The sequence below is a fragment of the Trichechus manatus genome, unplaced genomic scaffold (assembly GCF_000243295.1).
Source record: "Trichechus manatus latirostris isolate Lorelei unplaced genomic scaffold, TriManLat1.0 scaffold00134, whole genome shotgun sequence".
NCBI lineage: Eukaryota > Metazoa > Chordata > Mammalia > Sirenia > Trichechidae > Trichechus > Trichechus manatus.
The window spans coordinates 3,548,259-3,568,016 of record NW_004444070.1 but is presented as its reverse complement, the minus strand read 5'-3'; the positions used below and the strand labels follow the sequence as shown (position 1 = coordinate 3,568,016).

General features: G+C 44.0%; 1 protein-coding gene across 2 annotated transcripts in view; it reads right to left on the bottom strand.

The window, feature by feature from the left end:
• Positions 1 to 1,234: 1,234 nt before the first annotated feature.
• The window catches only part of NLGN4X (neuroligin 4 X-linked), a 271,808-nt gene continuing 253,284 nt past the window's right edge, over positions 1,235 to 19,758 (bottom strand). For both annotated transcript variants that reach the window (XM_004385184.2, XM_004385183.3), the window contains 3 exons: positions 15,901 to 16,086; positions 13,285 to 14,074; positions 1,235 to 2,473 (listed from right to left, as the gene is read on the bottom strand). In XM_004385184.2, coding sequence (XP_004385241.1) covers positions 1,624 to 2,473; positions 13,285 to 14,074; positions 15,901 to 16,086 — 1,826 coding nt within the window. In that variant the 3' untranslated portion in view covers positions 1,235 to 1,623. The remainder of the gene's footprint in view (positions 2,474 to 13,284; positions 14,075 to 15,900; positions 16,087 to 19,758) is intronic.

The following is a 19,758-nucleotide window of genomic DNA, read 5'->3' as shown; positions in this document are numbered from 1 at the left end:
GGCACCATGAGTCAGAATTGACTCAATGGCAACTGACTTTTTTTCCTTCTTAATTATCTCGACAGCGAAGCTACCAAACTTCCCTAAAAACCCATGCACGTCACATTTAATGTTTTCTTCTTCTTCTTTTCTGTTCTATGTACTGATTGGTGACTGCCACATAAATCCACATAAAGTCATCTTTTCAGAGAAGGCTATGTTCTATCCCATAAATGATATAAAGAATTGGGAAAAAAAATCTGCTTATGGATAACTCGGGGATGTAACGCTGAAACAAAAATGAAAGACGCATGTCCTCCTTCAATCTGATTAGCAAAGCTGAGCAGACACTTGGACAGCCAAACCCTTTTGCAGCTGCTGGGGAACACAGAGCTGGATTGAGTCGGCCGGGCACAGCCAACCAAGGCAAGCTTTCTTTCCTTTTGGCAGGGCTCTGGGCTGGAAGCAACCCTTCCTAAACAGATTCCAAGGACCAGAACTACAGAACTAGACTTGAATATATGGATTTTTTTTTTCTTTCCCCTGATGTTCCTGTTTGTGCATGTCTGTCATTCAACAGGCTTTAAATATATTCCACGATGGGGACCCAAGTTTGTGTCGCAGCTCCATGAAGGCTCACACACACAAATAAAATAAAATAAAGTTTCCTAAAGCAACGGTCTCCTAAGAATGCTGTCACATGCACTTGTGCGACCCGAACGAAGAAATCCGCAGGTCACACAGTCTTGGGTCTTCTGTATGACGAGCGTCCTCCTATAAATGGGATGAGTTAGAAAACCCCATGTCTTTGTGTATCACAAGTAATTAAGAAGAACAGCCCCCTTTGTCTGGGAGGAAGCAGAGGTGATATGAGTAATGTATATATATTTATATACATACAGAGCACAACCAAAAGCACAATCTTGCTAAAAGCTCTTTCAAACTGAAAACACCAATAAAAGCTTTTTTTTTTTGATGTGTGTGTGAGTATGTTTAAACTCACAGCTATATACATTTTTCTTTTTTTTTACAAAGTTTCTTAAATATAGTTCAGGCTGGCAAAACATCTCTTTGCACAGAACTATATGTATTTTAGCACATGGTCAGTTCTTTCATTTTTTTATAATAAAATTCTACTTTTCCTTCATTCTGGATTGTAGTTCTATATGCTGGGTATAAGCCCATAAACTCTTTCTTCACCTATGTAGAGCCATCCATTGTATGGCACATAAAGAACTTTTTATTATTTCCATTTTGATTTAAAAAGAAAAAAAATTTTTTTTAAGTGTCCCTGGGTAAGTTCCAGAAATGTCTGCTGATACCGTTACGCTGGACACATCCAGGTCCTGGCCGTGGTGATGTTCTGGTCACACTAAACATCCGCTGGGGTGGTGGAGATCTTAAAGCAGTGTCGAAACAGCGATGTATACTTTTCACATTTCACAGGGTTGGAAGTTGATCTTGGAATACTTGGAAATTCCCAGGGAAAGGGTGAGCAGGGACACAAAGACTGCCCTTCCTCGTGTTTGTCTAAGTCAATGTGATGAAAAACATTCCATGGTTGGAGACATTCCTTCTCTCTTCCTCTATGTCTTCTAGGCTGCAGAGAGGGAAGTGCGGAGGGAGGGGGAGGGAACTGCAAAGCTATACTCTGGTGGTTGAATGCCCGTGGGGTAAATTTGTACTGTTCTGTCCTCCACTGAAGGTGTTGAATGTGTGCAAGGGCTGCATTCCCGACAGTGTGTTTGGAATCATGGTGATGGTGTTAGGTGTCATAAGTGGGATATCATCTGGAGACCGGCGCAGCGTAAGGGTGTAGTCTGGAGGGCAGGTAAGCCTCAGGGTGTCATGAGCCTGCAGTGACTCGCACTCATGGTCATGTTCCAATTGTTTCATCTGGAGTGACATGATCTCCTCATTCTGAATGTGAGCGATATCGTTCGTGGTGTTTCTCTGGGGGCTGGGGCGTCTATGTGTTTCATGACGTCTCTTGTCCTTTTTGTAGTACAGCGCGGCAAACGCCAAGATGTTGAGGAACAGTAAGGATGCCCCCACGGCGATGGTGACACTCAGTTCGGTGGAGTAATCCCGCTTGGTTTCAATGAGGACAGTCGTATCTTCAGGCCCTGTTTTATGTGGGTCCTTGGAGTGTTTGGGGTTGTTGGCAGGTGTTATTGCAGGGCGTTTGGTTGTAGGCCATATCTTTGCAGGAGATCGCCTGGTTCCATAGGGGAAGGACGTCATGTCGGGTGGGGGAACCTTGGTAGTGGTTGAAACGTACTGAAATATCTCGTTCAAGTTGTGCAGATGAGGCACAAGTTCCAACCAGAAAGCCACTTTTGTTGCTCGGTAGTGATCCCTCACTCTGGGTTTCAAGCCGATATGCAGATACAGCTGGTCTTTGGGGTTGTACTTGGACCAGGCCACTTCCTCAAAGCGGTTGGGTTTTGTGTGAATGAACTTAGTATCCTGTGGAACTGGTTGATTAGGATCACTGGGGACAGAAGAAAGAAAGAAAGAAAGAAAAGTCACACTCTTCCATATTTGACAAAAAAAGTAAAAAGGAAAAGAAAACTTGATAAGTTAACTGCATATATTTATCGATGAACATGAGGAGGCCTGGTGGCACAACAGCTAAGCGCTTGGCTTCGAACCCAAAGGCTGGTGGTTTGAACCCACCCAGAGACTCTGTGGAAGAAAGACCTGGTGATCTGCTGCCATAAGTCTTACAGCCTAGAAGACCTTATGGGGTAGTTCTACTCTGTCACATGGGGTCCATGTGAGTCGGCATTGACTTGACAGCACACAACATCAACAACAATCTTTATGGGAGCAGATTGCCAGGTCTTTCTTCCATGGTGCCGCTGGGTAGCTCAAACTGCCAACCATTCTGTTAGTAGCCTAGCACTTAACCATTTGTACCATGTAGAGTCCATTGAAATGACAGATTTGGATATATGCTGAATAATCTTGCATGACTAACCATTTAAAATATTCTACTCTGTATAATAAAAGGAGCCTTCATGGCACAATGGTTGAAAGATGAGAGCCTAGAAAATCCTATGGGACAGTTCTACTCTGTCCTAGAAGGTCACGATGAGTCTGAATCAACTCCACGGCATCCAACAACAACACTGATGAGCACAAAATACCCAAGCAGTAATAAACACCTTCCACTTCATTCCAAAATATGCCTACCATTTTGTCTTGTCCTTAAAATTCCCTCATATCTTCATTTTTAAACTAAATCCTGATGGCAGAGTTAGGTCATCTTTTATAACAAATTTCTACTTATTTGTTGAAATGTACTGTGGTACCTTAAATAATGATAAAGGCAAACAAAATATCTCTAGGAAAAACTTCAGTATTTCAAGTTTAATTAAGTGAATCTCAGCCAGATGATATCTCCCCGCCTCCTCCCCAGGGGATATTTGGCACGTTTGGAGCCCTGGTGGCTCAGTGGTTAAGAGATTGGCCGCTAACCAAAAGGTCAGCTGTTTGAATCCACCAGCTGCTCGTTGGAAACTCTATGGGGCAGTTCTACTCTGTCCTATAGGGTCGCTATGAGTTGGAATTGATTAGAGGGCAATGGGTTTTTGTCAGGAGACAATTTTGGTTGTGAAGACTGGGTGAAGGGATCTTCCTGGCATTGAGTGGGTTGAGGTCTGTGATTCTTCTAAACAGCCTCCAAGGCCCAGGGCAACCCCTACAACAAGGAAGTACCCAGCTCCCGAACGTCAATACAACTGAGGTTGAGAAAAGCTGACTTAGAAGCTATTGTTAGAAAGTGGGCATTCTCCGTCTCACTAAAGAACTGCTTTTGAAGTAAATGAAGAGTTGCTGCACTTTTAATAAACAGACTATATGCCACCAAACCAAACCAAAGCCACTGCTGTTGAGTTGATTCTGACTCATAGCAACCCCATAGGATTTCCAAAGCTGCAAGTCTTTATGGAAGCAGACTGCCACATCTTTCTCCTATGGAGCCTCTGGCGATTTCGAACCACCGACTTTTCGGTTAGCAGTCAATCGCTTTACCCACTGCTCCACCGGGGCTAAAACTACGCCAAAACCAAGTAAAAATAGGTTTTGAATTTTCAAAAAGAAATATGCATCATTTGTTCACTCTACTTGAAGGAAAATCTACTTATATTGAAGAAAATAGAACAAAGTAAATTATGATTATTTTTAAAAAATCTTTTGTAGTCTCAGGTGGGTAAATATCAAACAATACTCCATTAATTGTAATAGGTTATGTAAGATAGTACTTTAGGATAAAGAAACCCTGGTGGCGCATAAGTTAAGCACTCAGCTGCTAACTGGAAGGCTGACGGTCTGAACCCACCCAGTAACCCTGCAAGAGAAAAGACCTGGCCATCTGCTCTTGTAAAGTTTACAGCATAGGAGGACGTTCTGCTCTGTCACATGGGGTCGCTATGAGTCTCATTTAACTTGATGTCACCTAACAAAAACAACAACTAGTAGAGCCTTTAGGGAAACTGAGATATGCCGGGTTTCATATGTTTAGAAGTCACATGCCTTGCAGTGAACTGAGAGCATTTTTAATGAATATCAAGTGTGCTTGGAACTGTGCACCAAAACATTACCTTCTTATTATTTATAAAGGTGGGCACAGGGAGAAAAAAGACCATTGACATTTACAGACAAAGTGCTATCTAGGGCTGCTAACCAAAGGGTCGACAGTTCAAATCCACCAGGCACTCGTTGGAAATTCTATGGGGCAGTTCTACTCTGTTCTGTAGGGTGGCTATGAGTTGGAATCGACTCGACGGCAATGGGTTTTTGTTATACCATGAGCTTTCTTTTCTGTGTTTTCCGATAGAATCATTAATATCTGTGAAAATGAATCTGATTTTTATTATAGTTTATATTCTTGTATTCAAGGTCCAAATTGGAAAAATAGGGGATTCAATATGCTGACTGACTTGTGATTATTTTTGCAAGGTCTTCTTGCATTAATAAACAACTTCCATTTACTGGAATTTGCCATGGTACATATGCCTTTTATTTTGATTGTTTTAGATGAAATGAAAGGTAGCAATTTTTCTATTATTTTTCATTTTATTTTGCATCGTTTCACGTATTTCTAAATCCATTTTCCCCATAGGTCAGATTTCACTGAATCGCATTTGGGTCTATTAGGTGTGTTGTTCTTTTACTCCCGAGTGGATGAAAGAATGTTCTATTCCTGGTGACTATTAGGCTCTTTTTGAAGGAGTTCAGTGTGTTTTTGAAAGGTAAAGAAACACACTTATTTTGTTCTCAAAGAATAGAGCAGAGGATTTGGAAAATCCAGATAAGTTGGCTTTAGCCTGATACATACGATCTGTCTATTAAGGTGCTTGGAGATGCACCGTCAGAATTCTTAAACCAAGATAAACTCGTAGGGATTATGAAAGCCAGCGTCCTTCTCCCTTGCCAAACACTCAAAAGACAGTAACATCTCTACGTGGATATGACTGTTTTATTGTTTAGACTTTACTTCAGCATACAGTGTTTTCATTCCCACAAGCAAAATTGAAGATCATAATGATTAAGGAGAGAGAGAAACAGACTCCCTTTTGTCTCCCTCCTAAAAGCTTCAGTGTGCGTCTTCATCCCTATTCCATGGACCCTAACACATATATGGTTACCTGTCATATTTTATTTGAGATATACCCTTGGCGGTGGATAGTCAAATGCATTTCTAAGATCTTGTCCTTCACTTTATTTGCAGAAATAGGCAATTGATTTCTTTAGAAATATCAGTGAACCTTCACATCCGAATTTTTTAGGCAGTAGGAGTTTCTTCTAAGAACACTTGGGTGGAGCAAATAAATTAAGCGTTTGACTATGAGCCCAAAGGTTGGTGGTTTGAGCCCATTCAGAAGTGCCTCAGAAGAAAGACTGGCAAACAATCAGCCACTGGAAACTCTATGGAGTGCAGTTCTACTTCAATACACCTGGGGTCGCCATGAGTCGGAATCAACTCGATGGTAATTAACAACAGCGATAACAAGTTTTGCTTACACCTAGAGCAATGTAGTATTGACTATTGGGTATTCATCCCCTATAAAGAGAACTGCTCTAAGGGTGTTTTAAGTATTTGTTTATACCCTCTAGGCAACAAGTGGTGATGTTCGTTATTTGGCATAGAGTACTTACCCAGCTGACTTCAAGTCAACTCTGACTCATGGTGACCCTGGTTGTTGCAAATGGTTAACATGCTCTCAGTTGCTAACTGAAAGCGTTAGAGGTTCCAGTTCACCCAGAGACATCTCGGAAGAAAAGCCTGGTGGTCTAGTTCAGAAAAATCAGCCACTGCAAACCTTATGGAGCACAGTTCTTTTCTGACACACATGGGGTCTCCACAGAGTAGTTACTGGCAATAAAGGTGACTTTGGAAGCTGGACTTTTGCTGCAACTCTCTAACACCACCCTTCCTGACTGCCTCTTTTCTACTTTATTGCAAAGATTTATCCAGGGTTGAATAGACAATAGAAGTTACGGAGTCCTGGTAGTGCAGTGGTTAAACGCTCAGCTGCTAACTGAAAGGTCGACGGTTTGAACCCACCAGCCACTCTGTGGGAGAAAGATATGGCAGTCTGCTTCTGTAAAGAGTATAGCCTTGGAAACCCTATGGGGCCGTTCTACTCTGTCCTGTAGGGTCACTGTGATTCAGAATTGACTTGACAGCACTTTCTTTTTTTTTTATTCGGGAATACAAGTTAATCATAGGATACCAATAAATTCAAAAGCAGAGACGGCATATGAACCAAACAAAAGGTATACGCCCTTCCTCTACACCTACAACCAAACCACTGGGAATAAAGCCACAAAATCAATATCTACGTGCTGCTTTTAATTGCCATTACATTAAAGTAAAAATACTGAGTATACCGTGGAGTGCCAGAAGAATGACTAAATCAGTCTTAAACGAAATAAAGTCAGAATGCTCCTCAGAAGCGAGGATAGTGAGCCTTCAACTTGCTTGCTCTGGACAGGTCATCAGGAAAGACCCAGCGCTAGAGAAGGACATCTTGTTTGGTAAAGTGGAGGGTCGGTGAAAATAAGGGAACCCTCCATGAGATGGACTGACACAATGGCTGCCCCCATGGACTCAAACATAACCACGATCACGACGATGGCACAGACTGAGCGATGTTTCGTTCTGTTGTACGTAAGGTTGTCATGAGTTGGAGCCAACTTGATGGCAACTAACAGTAAGTATAACATGCTATTCCCTTACTGACACCAGTTTTTACCTCCTCACCTGGACAACGGAAACAGCTTTCTATCTACGTGGGAATGCTCCTCCCACAAAGGAATCACCATAGAGTCCTCTTGGTTTAAATAAATCAATAGCAACTACTTCATAGCCGTTGCCATGCATCGACAAATGTGTACATCAACAGCTAAAACACCCCTCTTGCTTGTTCAACCAACCCCGGGACAATCTCATCACCTAATTATTTACATTTCCAGTGGGTGCTTTTCATTTCCCATTAGATCAAGTTCTAAGTAACTGTCCTTGAAGATGGTTTGAATCATTCAAATGACCTTTCAAATGAATTACGAAAACTCACTGTGTTAATATTCCTAAGCATGACCTTGGTTATGCTCCACATTTGCTGAAGAAACAAAAATAGCTCCCATTGGGATGAAGTCCGGATTCTTCAGACAGACACTGAAAAGCCTCCTCCATCTACACCCTGCATCCTCCCCTGGATCCCTGCTTGAAGCTTTTGACTCCAGGAAATGCAAAGCTATCCCTCTGTTTAATGTCCTTTGCTTCTTCCCCTCGTTTCCAGCCACAGTCACTTATACACTTATGAAATCCGAAAGCACCCTGAACACACACCAATAATGGCGAACTGGACATATTTGCTCAGGTATTAGTCCTGGGCTATTTTACGTCTCTGAGGGACAGTGGTGATTTGGTGCTGGAATTCTCGCCTTCCACACGAGCTCGATTCCCAACCAATGCACCTCATGCACAGCCACCACCCACCTGTCAGTGCAGGCTTGCGTGTTGCTGTGATGCTGAACAGGTTTCAGCGGCGCTTCCAGACTAAGACAGACTAGGAAGAAAGGCCTGGTGATCTACTTCTGAAAATCAGCCAAGGAAAGCCTTATGGATCACCACAGTCCAACATGCAGCTGATCATAGGGATGGCACAAGACCAGGCAGTGTTGTGTTCTGTTGTGCATGAGGTTGCCACGAATTGGGGGCCCACTTGACAGCAGCAAACAACAACAATTTCACATCTCTAAGTCTATGTTCCCCAAACAAGGAGTGTGCAGCACAGGCACTATGCAACAGGCTTCTAGGAAACAGAGTTACGGCGTTAAAAAGCACTCAGCTACACCAAGAAACACTGCCACCTCCTCAGATCTCTCTCTCCGTACGCCCAGGAGAAAGTGCCCATCTAGTGGTACTGTGTCCTCACCACGTTAGAACACTGCATGGTCTCCTTTTCCTCTTCTTTTGAAACAAGGAGAGAACTAGCCTCAACCTCAGAGCATTTAGCAGGCAGGAAGAGCTAATGAGAATTCAACGACATTCCTTTAAGTTTACTGCTTCTTTGTGGTTCAGTTAAACTTGGTACAACTGATACTTGTTTTCCGTTTAAGAAAATAATATAAAGCTTTCTATTATTATTTTATAGTATAATAAAAGCAGGTAAGGAAAACAAAAAACAAGTATGTAGTTTTAGAGAAAGTAAATAATGACAGTGAGTCCCTGGGGTGGGGGAATGCAAATGGTTAACACGTACTCACTGCTAACCTAAAGGTTGTGAGTCCAAGTCCACGCAGAGGCACCTCGGAAGAAAGGTCTGGCCATCTACTTCTGAAAAATCAGCCACTGAAAACCCTATGGAGCACAGTTCTACTACGTCACGTGGGGCTGCCAAGATTTGAATCGGCTGGAAGGCAGCTAGTTTGGTTTTGTTGAACACGGAGTCTTTGGGAGGTACAAATGATTAATGTGCTTAGCTACTAATTGAAAGTTTCAAGGTTCGAGTCTAGCCAGAGGCACCTTGGAAGAAAAGCCTGGAAATCGACTTCTGAAAAATCAGCCGCTGAAAACCCTATAGACACACTGCAGTTCTATCCCGGCAGTGGGTATTGGTAAACAATGACATGTTTGGATGCAGATGTAGTTCAGAGGGAAGAGGCGTGGCTCTAGTTTGGGAAACCCTATCCCGAGTCCTCTTTAGGCTTCAAGAAAATGCAAAACTCTACAAGGGCAGGCGCCACGTGTCACAGATTTATGACATCACCAGGGATACTTAAAAATACTTGTTGTACACCAGTGTTCACGGCAGCACTCACTTTTCACAATAGCCAAAAGGTGGGAACAACTGAAGTGTCCATCAACAGATGAATGGATACAAACATGGTCCATACAAACAAGGAAATGTTCCTCAGCCCTGAAGAGAAATGAACTCCTGTTACTCGGCACAACACGGACGCGCCTTGAAAACACCACGCTGAAGAAATAAGCCAGTGGCAAAAGGACAACTACTATTATGATCTCACTTACATGAAATGAGCAGATCTATAGGAACCAAAAGTTATTCTGGTTACCAGGGGTAGGAGAGCGAGGGAAAGGGGGAGTTTTTGTTTGGGAATCACTGCATTTATGGTAACGGTGGTGGGAGGTTTTGGGTGAGGATAGTGTTAACGGCAACACAGCAAGAAAGATACAATCAATGTCATGGAATTGTAAGATGTGGACGTTGCTGTATTGGTGGATGTTGCGGTGTGTGTTTCCATTATAATAAATAAAACAGAGAGAGGAAATTCTTAAAACAAAAACTTGCTGATTTGACTTCAATTATTCTCTTGTCCAACAGAGAGTCTCTCGAATGTTTGTCCCTCCTTCCTACTGCCCCCGTATTAGCCTTCGCTTAGACCAAATGCATCAAGCAGGACTGCTCAAAATTGGTACCTAAATAATAATACGCTTTCTACACAGTAGACGAGCCCCTGGGAAGTGCAAACTGGTGAAGCGTTCGACTATTAGCCGAAAGGCTGGCAGTTTGAACCCACCTGAACTGCCTCGGAAGAAAGGCCTGGCTGTCTACTTCCGAAAGGTCACAGCCTTGCAAACCCTATAGAGTTTTACTGTGCACCCACGGGGTCTCCATGAGTTGGACTCGACTCAGTGTCAGCTAAGAACGATGATAACAAACACCACTCAATACACACACATTGTTAAGACCTATAGCCATTCAAGCCACGTGCCACCAAAAAAGTACTCGGGATCCTTGTAAAGACTGAAAGCTGCTGAGCCCCTGAGCGCAGGACCTTCAGCGTCCCCGCATCCTCTAGGCGTGCTGCACATATAAGGTTTGGGCAGGGCCACTGCAGTCTGGGAGTCTAGTTCTGACATGCAGCGATGCAAGGGAAGATTTACAGACTCTTGAAGCCTTGGATGTCTGCATTTTTAATTCAGGACAAGAGGCTCAAGGTTAACGAGGGTGGCACGCGCAGGTGGAACAGAAGGATACCTCATTAATTTTCTAAAGTATGTGATTAGCCAAGAGTAAAGGAAAAGATGCCTCGATGCTGGTAGCTATTTCAGAGTTTGCCGTCTTTTCCCTCTGTTGGCAGAGACCCTGCTCTGTAGAAGTTTAGGAGCCCCTGTTGGATGTGAACGGAGCCCTGGTGGTGCAGTGGTTAAGAGCTCAGCTGCTAACCAAAAGGTGGGCGGTTTGAACCCACCCAGAGGCTCCACAGGAGAAAGACCTGGCTATCCACTTCCATAAAGATCACAGCCTCGGGGACCCTATGGAGCAGTTCTACTCTGTCACATAGGGTTGTTGCTATGAGTTGGAATTGACTCGCTAGCAATGGGTTTGTTTTTTGGGCGGCTGTATGTGAACCTCATATATTTTTGACTGTATTTAACCAAGGAGCTCCTCTTTATTTAATCATTTTGTTACATTTGAATATAGTTATTCATGGGAATCCCAGGGTGACGCAAGCAGTTAATGTGCTTGACTTATGACAAAAAGGTTAGTGGTTCAAACTCATGCAGAGGCTCCACGGAAGAAAGACCTGGAGATCTGCTCCTATAAAGAGTACAGCCTAGGAAACCCTCTGGGGCAGCTCCACCCTGTCACATGGGGTTGCTACGAGTCAGAATTGACTTGAGGGCACACAGCAACAGCAACGTAGTTATTATGGGAGTCCCTGGGTGGTGCAAACAGTTAACACGCTCGGCTGCTAACCGAAAGATTGGAGGTTTGAGTCCACCCAGAGGCACCTCAGAAGAAAGGCCTGGAGATAGATCTACTTCTGAAAAATCAGCCATTGAAAACCCTATGGAGCACAGTTCTACTCTGACACACATGGGGGCGCCATGAGTCAGAATTGACTTGATAGCAACTGATTTGGAAGCCCTGGGTTGAGCAGTGGTTAAGCGCTCCATTGGAGTTGGAGTCGACTTGACGGCAACTGGTTTAGAGTTATCATGAGAGTTATTTCATTCTTGGGGCCACCTGGTAAGCACAGTTCCCCGAGTGGCCATCTCTTTCAATACCCGCTTGTTTAACAAATGAGACAAAGTCACGTTTAGACTCGCAACTCACTGATGAGCCAGCTAGCCATCGATCCATCACTTTCCCTCCACATCCCACAGCAGCAGGTAGGAAACTGCTCTGAAGAATTTTCAATATGCAAGTAGTACTGCAGTAAATATATGGTTTGAAAGAAGACATTGTAGGGCTGAAGGAAAAAGGAAAACCCAGAAAACTAGGTTTCCATGTTGTTGCTGTCAGCTGCTGTCTAGTGGATTCAGCCTCAGGGTAACCTCGTAGGTTACAGAGTAGACCTTGAGCTCCCTAGGGCTGGGCTTCTTGGTTGTCATCTTTATGGAAGCAGATTGGCAGAGCTTTTCTTCCACGGAGCCACTACCAAAAACCAAACCCACTGCCGTCGAGTCGATTCTGACTCACAGCGACCTTACAGGACAGAGCAGAACTGCCTCATACGGTTTCCAAGGAGCGGCTGGTGGATTGGAACTGCTGACTTTTCGGCCAGCAGCCAACTCTTACCCACTGCGCCACCAGGGCTCCATGAAGCCACTAAACCAAAATAAGTCGTTCCTGTCAAGTCGATTCTGACTCATAGCGACCCCGTAAGACACGGTAGAACTGCCCCAGAGGGTTTCCAAGGAGCACCTGGTGGATTCAAACTGTCAACCTTTTGGTTAGCAGCCGTCGCTCTCAACCACTGGGCCACCAGGGCTCCGCTGTGGACATTCAGACCACCAACCTTCACGTTAGCAGTTGAGTGCAAACCCTTTGCACCACTAGGTTTCCATATTGCTGTTGTTGGGCGCCCTCGAGTTGATTCTGACTTGTGGCGACCCTACGTGCAGAGCAGAACTGCCCTATTGGGTTTTCTAGCCTGCAGTCCTTATGGGAGCAGATCACCAGGTGTTTCTCCCAAGGAGCCACTGGTGGGTTCGAACTGCTGACCTTTCAGTTAGCAGCTGAGTGCTTTAACCACCGCACCATCAGGGCTACTTAGGCCTCCATAGACCTTGGAAAGAAATGGCTGTAGTGTGTGTCCAAGTTACAGAAAAAATACAGTTCATTCGGTGACAGAAAAAACACATTGAGGAACCACACAAGTTGGCAGGAGGGCAATAACCTGGTTGTTATGAATTGAATTGTGTCCCCCAAAAATACGTATTGTAAATCCTAACCCCTGTACCTATGGAGGAAACCCTGGTGGCGTAGTGGTTAAGTGCTATGGCTGCTAACCAAAAGGTCAGCAGTCTGAAGCCACCATGTGCTCCTTGGAAACTCTACGGGGAAGTTCTGCTCTGTCCTACAGGGTAGCTGTGAGTTGGAAGCGACTCGATGGCAATGGGTTTGGTTTTTGTTTTTTTTGTTTTTTTAATATACTTATGGATGCAATCCTGTTTGGGAATAGCGTTTTCTCTGTTATGTTAATGAGGTCATTATCAGTGTAGGGTGTGTTTTCAGTCAATCTCTTTTGAGATATAAAAAGAGCAGAGTAGCTACAGAAGCAAGCAAGCACAGATGGAGAAAGACAGACTTCACGTGGACATCTCCAAGGAACCAGGAACAGAAGCTGAAAAGAGACAACAACCTTCTCCCAGAGCTGACAGAGAGAAGGAGCCTTCCCCTAGAGCTGGTGCTCTCCGTTCGGACTTGTAGCCTCCAGAACTGTGAGTGTAAAGGTCTGTTTGTTAAAGAATACACCTGTGGTATTTCTGTTACAGCAGTGCTACGTAACCAAGACACTGATGTAGAGAAAACATACCCCGTTTTGGCGAAGTTTGTCCAGTAGGTCATCACCACCGCGCTGAGCATCACGTCATTCTTGGAGAAGTTACAGCTGAAGAGCTCAGTGGGACCAATCATGGGGATCCCAAAGACGTAGGGGACTTCGTCACCGTGGGCCGAGTCGGCCCAGCTGGGCTTCATCTCGCTCTGACAGTGATGGTAAAAAGCGTAGAAATAGGTTGGCGAGCCGTACTGGGCGTGGAGGTCAGCGGTGGCCACGGCCGGGGCCACCCACTGGTGGTCAGTGAAGAGAGCCACCAAGGTTTTGCGACGTGTTTCGGGGTTCTCCTTGTCTGCCCAGTCCGTGTACATGAACTTGATGGTTTCACGCAGGGTGTCTTTCCCCTCCGGGTAGCCATAAAGGTTGTCCACGAAGTTGGACACGGAGAAGTCAAAGTCGTTGGGGGTGACTCCATCTTCATTGTCCACGATGCCGTCCACGAACTTCAGGCCCTCGCCTTGGTTCACGCCGAGCATGATGTCATAGTTGAGGAACTCCCCTTGCTCCATGAGAATCTGGGGGTCGTCCGGGATGACATCGCCGTCAATGACGGGCCCGAAGGCGATGTGGTACGTGGCCGGGGTGATGGCCTGCTGAATGAGCTCTTTGTAGTTCTTATTCCGAAGACATTCCACCATGTCCGTGGTGTCCAGCATGTTGCAGCCCACTTTATCTGCCAATATCCGAGTGTACTTGGCAGGCTGGTAGTTGACGGCCCAGCTGGACAGGGCGGTGCCGCTTTGGATGATGGCCTTTTGGAACAGACCTGCAGGTGCAAAGGGTGGACATGCAAATTAACACCCCAGGCGCAAGAAAGCAGCTTTTACTGTGCAGAGAATGCGTGCATTGTATCTCCGCGATGTGCATTTCGGGATACAGTAGCATTCAGCTCTTTCAGCCGCTCTTTCAGTCTTTTCGATTCTGTTCCCTCCACCCCAAGCCCCTCATTGGAAGTTGTAGGGGATACTTCTACACAGACGCACAAAAAATAGTGTTTAAGGAGACGTAACTGCAGTGTTATTTTCCTACAGCGTTCAAAACATGCGGTCTCATTACATACTGCAGGACTCCAACTAGAGGATGTTCTGGAAAAGGTGAAACTATCTATACAGACAGTCAAAAGAATAGTGGTTGCCAGGAGCTTGGGGAGGAAGGGACGGATGGATAAGGGGAGCCCAGGACATTTTTAGGGCAGTGAAACTATTCCGTATGATACTGTAATGGTGGACGCGTGACATCATGTGTTTGTCAAAACTCGCAGGACTGTGCAACACAAGAAGTGAACCCCAGTGTAAACTAGGTGTTTTAGTTAATAACAATGTATCAGTATTGGTTCAGCAACTGTAACAAATGGACCGCAGAAATGCAAGCTGCTAATAATGCGGGAAACTCGCAGGTGAGGGAGGGCTATATGGGAACAACCCTCTGTAATTTCTGTGCCATTTATCTGTAAACTTAAAACTGCCCTAAAAATTAAAGTGTATTAAAAAATGAGACCATCAGAGAACATTAAACCCTAACATTTCTCTAAAAAATCGTGTATTAAAAAACGAGACAATCAGAGACCTTCAAACCCTCGTTAGATATTTGATGAGTCTAAAGAAATACTGTTAATTAAAAATAAAAAACATGCCATCTCTTTATCCTGGCACAATTTAGTATAGCTTTCGCTTACCTTTCCTCAGATTCTATAACTAAAGACCCTCAGAGGAAATCACAACCCCCGTTGGAAAAGAAACATGCTTTTTACCAGTAAGAGGTCAAAGATGCTCTGGGCTCACAGACAAAACAGATACCACTTAATTAGGGGGGAATTATCCACTTATATGAATTTCAGAATACCCATTCAGGGCTCTATTCACATCTCCATCCACCATATAATGAAGATATTAAAATTTTAAACAGCAACACTAATTAATTACATTAGCGTTCCTAATGAAATCCTAAAATGAGTAGCCAGGGAACAAGTGTGTTTTTTTTTTTCTTTTCTCTTAGATCATTCATTTCAAAAACATGACAATTCAAAGCCCAGCGTTTTCTATATTTTATGCTGCCACAATTTTAAAATGGCGTGTGTAGGTGCGATACTTGAAAAAGCTTGGGCCATTCTGGGAGTAAAAGCCAAGTGAGCTTTCATCAGATTTCCAACAGATTTGTCTATTGCCGTCCAGAAGCATGAAGCCTCCATTATTAACCACGACAGGAGATACAGAATACCAGTATTCTGTTTGCTCTCAACTTCTGCCTTTTCCATGAACTGCAGTCTGAGTCTAAGTCTGAAGTGCCAGGAGTTGCTGGAAGAACACAACACTTAGCTTTGAGCCCAGAAGTTCACGTCCTGTCAATCCTTCAGCTTGTGCAAGCTATCAAGTGGGAGGAAAGCTATTCTGTTCTATAGGGTTGCTATGAGTCGGAATCATCTCGACAGCAGTGAGTATTTTTTTTTTTGTTTATGGACATATGTAATCTTGGGGATTCAAGCTATAAGAGAGACTTACAGCAAGCCTGCATGTACCTGGGATGTTAATCGAGCTAACGTGCATTCTCAGTTGTGGGGAGTTTGCCTGCCCACCCAGGGAACGCCATCATTACCTTCTGAATAGTGTGACAAGGTCAACAGGCTGACACAGGATGCTCCAGCTCCCGAGCCGAAGATGGTCACTCGCTTGGGGTCCCCGCCAAAGGCCCCGACGTTCTCCTCGATCCACCGCAAGGCTTGGATCTGATCTAGCAACCCATAGTTGCCTTTCGCCGCCTGGTCACCGGTGCTTAAAAATCCTACAAAAGGACACAGGATATTTGGGTTTGTCAGTGATAACAAGCACGGAAACATCACCATTATCTGAAAAGACATCTCATATTTGCCTTGCTCATTCCTTTTATTCCCCCTGTACATTAGAAGCAACACTGGAGAAACATTTTCATGGCATACAGGATGAACCTACTGCCGTTGAGTCACTTCCGAGTGCTAACGATCCCACAGGCTTTCCAAGGCTGTAAATCTCCAGGGACGCAGACTGCCACCTTTTTCTCCTGTGGAAACACTGGTGGTTTCGAACTGCCTACCTTTTGGTTAGCAGTCCATTGCTTCTGCCGCTGCGCCACCAGGATTACGTTATGTAAATAAGGCTTATAACGAACGTTGTTCCTATTGGCATTATGACGAGAGGTCTCCTTTACGGGAATGTATGTGGCTTAGGGATAAGGCAAAATGCATCTAAAATGTGTATGTTTTGTTGTTGTTGGGTGTCATCGAGTCAATTCTGACTCATAGTAACCCATGTGACAGAGCAGAACTGCTCCATAGGGTTTCCTAGGCTGTAATCATTATGGGAGCAGATCGCCAGGTGTGTTCCCGCAGAGCCACTGCGTGGATTCGAACCGCAGACCTTTTGGTTAGAAGCCGAGAGCTTAACCATTGTTCCCCCAGGGCTGTTAAAAACGTGTATAACATGAGACAATATCAGGAAACTCTGTAAATGCTACTGGTTTCAAAGTAGCATTCCTGTACACGGTTTCATTTGCTTTGGCAAAATGGAAAGAAGCAACGAAGAGAAGGTGATCAGGAGAAAAAATAGTGTGTGTCTGTGTGTGTGTTTCTGGCTGAGTGTGTGTCTGTGTGGTTGTGTGTGTATGTGTGTGTCTGTGTGGTTTTGTGTGTATGTGCCTGTGTGTGTTTATGGCTGTGTGTGCGTTTATGGTTGTGTATGAGTCTGTGTGGGTTTATGGCTTTGTAGTATCTGTGTTTGTTTATGCATGCATATACACAAAGCCGTGTATGTTCATTTTTTCCACCCACTTCTTTCTCAGTATTTTAATCTTACTCTTTCTTCGTGCTGAAGTTTCAAAGTAATTCACAGTCATCATGGGCGTCCATGCTTACGTGTTTTAGCATGCACCTCTACTTTTCTATAGAGCAAAAACCTTACCATCACACCCCAAAATTGGTAACTCCTGAATCTCAGCCAAAAGCCAGTCCATATTCAAATTTCCCCAACTGCATCAAAAATTCATTTTAGAATTGGCACGTTTTATTTTAAAAAGAAGGAGGATTCTGTAAATTGAGAATGGAGATTTCAGCCAAGGTGTCAGATTCTTAACTCTTCTTTCTAGACCCAAATGAGACAATTTTGGCATTTATTGTAATGGCGCGATTAGTTTCAGAAATCTATTTTATCCCCTTTTCCTCTCATACTGCAAAATAATTTGACCTGGAAAAAAACTATTTTTCTCTGCTGATTGAATGCGTTTTGTATAAAGATATACACATTTCTACTCAGATTCAAAATCCTGAAAACTTCCTAAAGCATCCTCTAAGTTTAAGTCATTGCATAAACTTTAATTCAGTTTTAGATCCAAATCTCCACTGGACAAGCCTCCCAACCAAAAAGAAATCTTTAAAAGCATTTGCTCCTGTCGAATTTTTATTTGCCTTTACCAAAAATACCCAATTAAGGTATTTTCCCTTTGGGTACCATTTTTTTCTTCCAAGGTTCGTAGCATTTACTCATTTCAATTAATGCTAATTAAGCCCGTATGGTCGTCCAATGTGGGTTCATCTAAATACAGACTGATCTGGGCCCTAAAATCCCATAAATCAAAACCTGCTGTTGTTGTTAGCTGCCACGGAGCTTAACCCCTACTCTTGGGGTCCCCATGCACGATGGAACGAAACATTGCCATCTGCATGATCAGATGCTGATCTGGCTTTTGTGCTCCGTAGGGTTTTCATTGGCTAATTTTTAGAAGTAGATCACCAGGCCTTTCTTCCCAGCCTTAGTCTGGAAGTTCTGCTGAAACTTGCTCAGCATCACAGCAACACACAAGCCTCCACTGACAGATGGGCGGTGGCTGCACATGAGGTGCATTGGCCGGGAATCAAACCAGGGTCTCCTGCATGGAAGGTGACGATTCTACCACCGAACCACCGAGCCAATCAAAACCTAACTCTTTCAAATCCCGTCCCGAGCCAAACGAGACAACAATCAGAGACGCTCTCGAGTGCCAGCTTTTAACATCTAACAGCAAAATAACCAAAAGATGAGCCCACACACTCATGGAGGGACAGGGCCCTCTGTGAGTTTTTTTTTTTTTTCCCTTCTCGTCTATGAAAAATGCTCCATGGGAGGGAGGAGGAGAATCATAAATGAATGGCCTGGCTCAAAAGAAACCAGCAGGGAGTTTTTTTGTTCTAAAATCCTAAGTACGATATGCGTCTCACAGCCTCTGGTACCTGCAAATAAATTCAATGTTATGGCTGCAAGATAAAGCATCTATTTAACACATATTCCCCCAAATCCAAGGCTCTCTAAAGTTCACAGCAATTTAATGTGAGGTTAGCCGTGATTACTGGGAATGTTCAGATGTCATTCGACACCCTCCCCCAAATTTAATTAGCGATTACTAATTAACGTTTCATGCCAAACAAATGTTTTGTGCCACCTGCGTATAGCACTAAACCTTTTATACGCTCTCTCCTAAAATGAATTATGCTTTGCCTGGGAGCAGAAGCCCCTTTCATAGCGTGTATGCGTTAAAATGGCTGCTAATGCCAATTTTGGTAGCAGTATAATAACCGTACGATAATCCTCTCTTCCCAATTAAAGAAAGTGATGATTAAGTCCTAAAAGCTCCGGTAATTGTGTGCCAGATCTGTTCTAGCACATCTATTCTGCAACCATCTCTCTCCTTCTCTCACTCCTTGCAAAAATGACCTACTTGCTTATTTTGTTTCTGCCGAGTAATGGGAGGCTTTGGAACCTATCGTAAACCACCAGCCTGTATTCAGTCAGAACGGGTTTCTCCCTAGAGAAGCGTGACTGTCCTAACCTCTTCAACAATAGGCTCGTTAATATTCCCTGTCGACCCTCGTCTTCATTCTTCTAACGGCATCCTATTGATGGGTTTCATCTAGGCGATTTTGAACTCCTTCCAAAATCTCCCATGACGAGGCTGAGGGAGACCGCTATCCATGCACGTCTGAAGTTTAACAAACGAGCGTCATTTTGATGGTGATGTTTCCATAGATGCCGCCACGGAATCTTCATCTGCTGCAACATCCAGGCAATTTTTTTTTTTTTTTGGAACTCGCAACAAGGCAGAGTCCTGTTGCAGGTACACAATGAATGCAAACGAATTTTTATTTTCTTTACAAGAGCACATTCGTTTCGTGTTCTTATGGCCCCGTTGTGGTGCTGTCTATAGCCCAGGTTTAAGACATGCGTGGGTTAAAAATGAATAAATATAAACCAACCCCTTTACTTGTCAAGTCGATTCCAACTCATGGCAAGCCTGCACGTGACACAGTAGAACTGTGCTTCAGAGGGTTTCCTTGCCTGTAATCTTTATGGAAGCATATCGCCAGGACTTTTTTCCGCAGCACTGCTAAGCGTGTTTGAGCTGACAACCTTTACGAACCGCTTGGACCCCCTGGGCACCTTTATGTTAAGG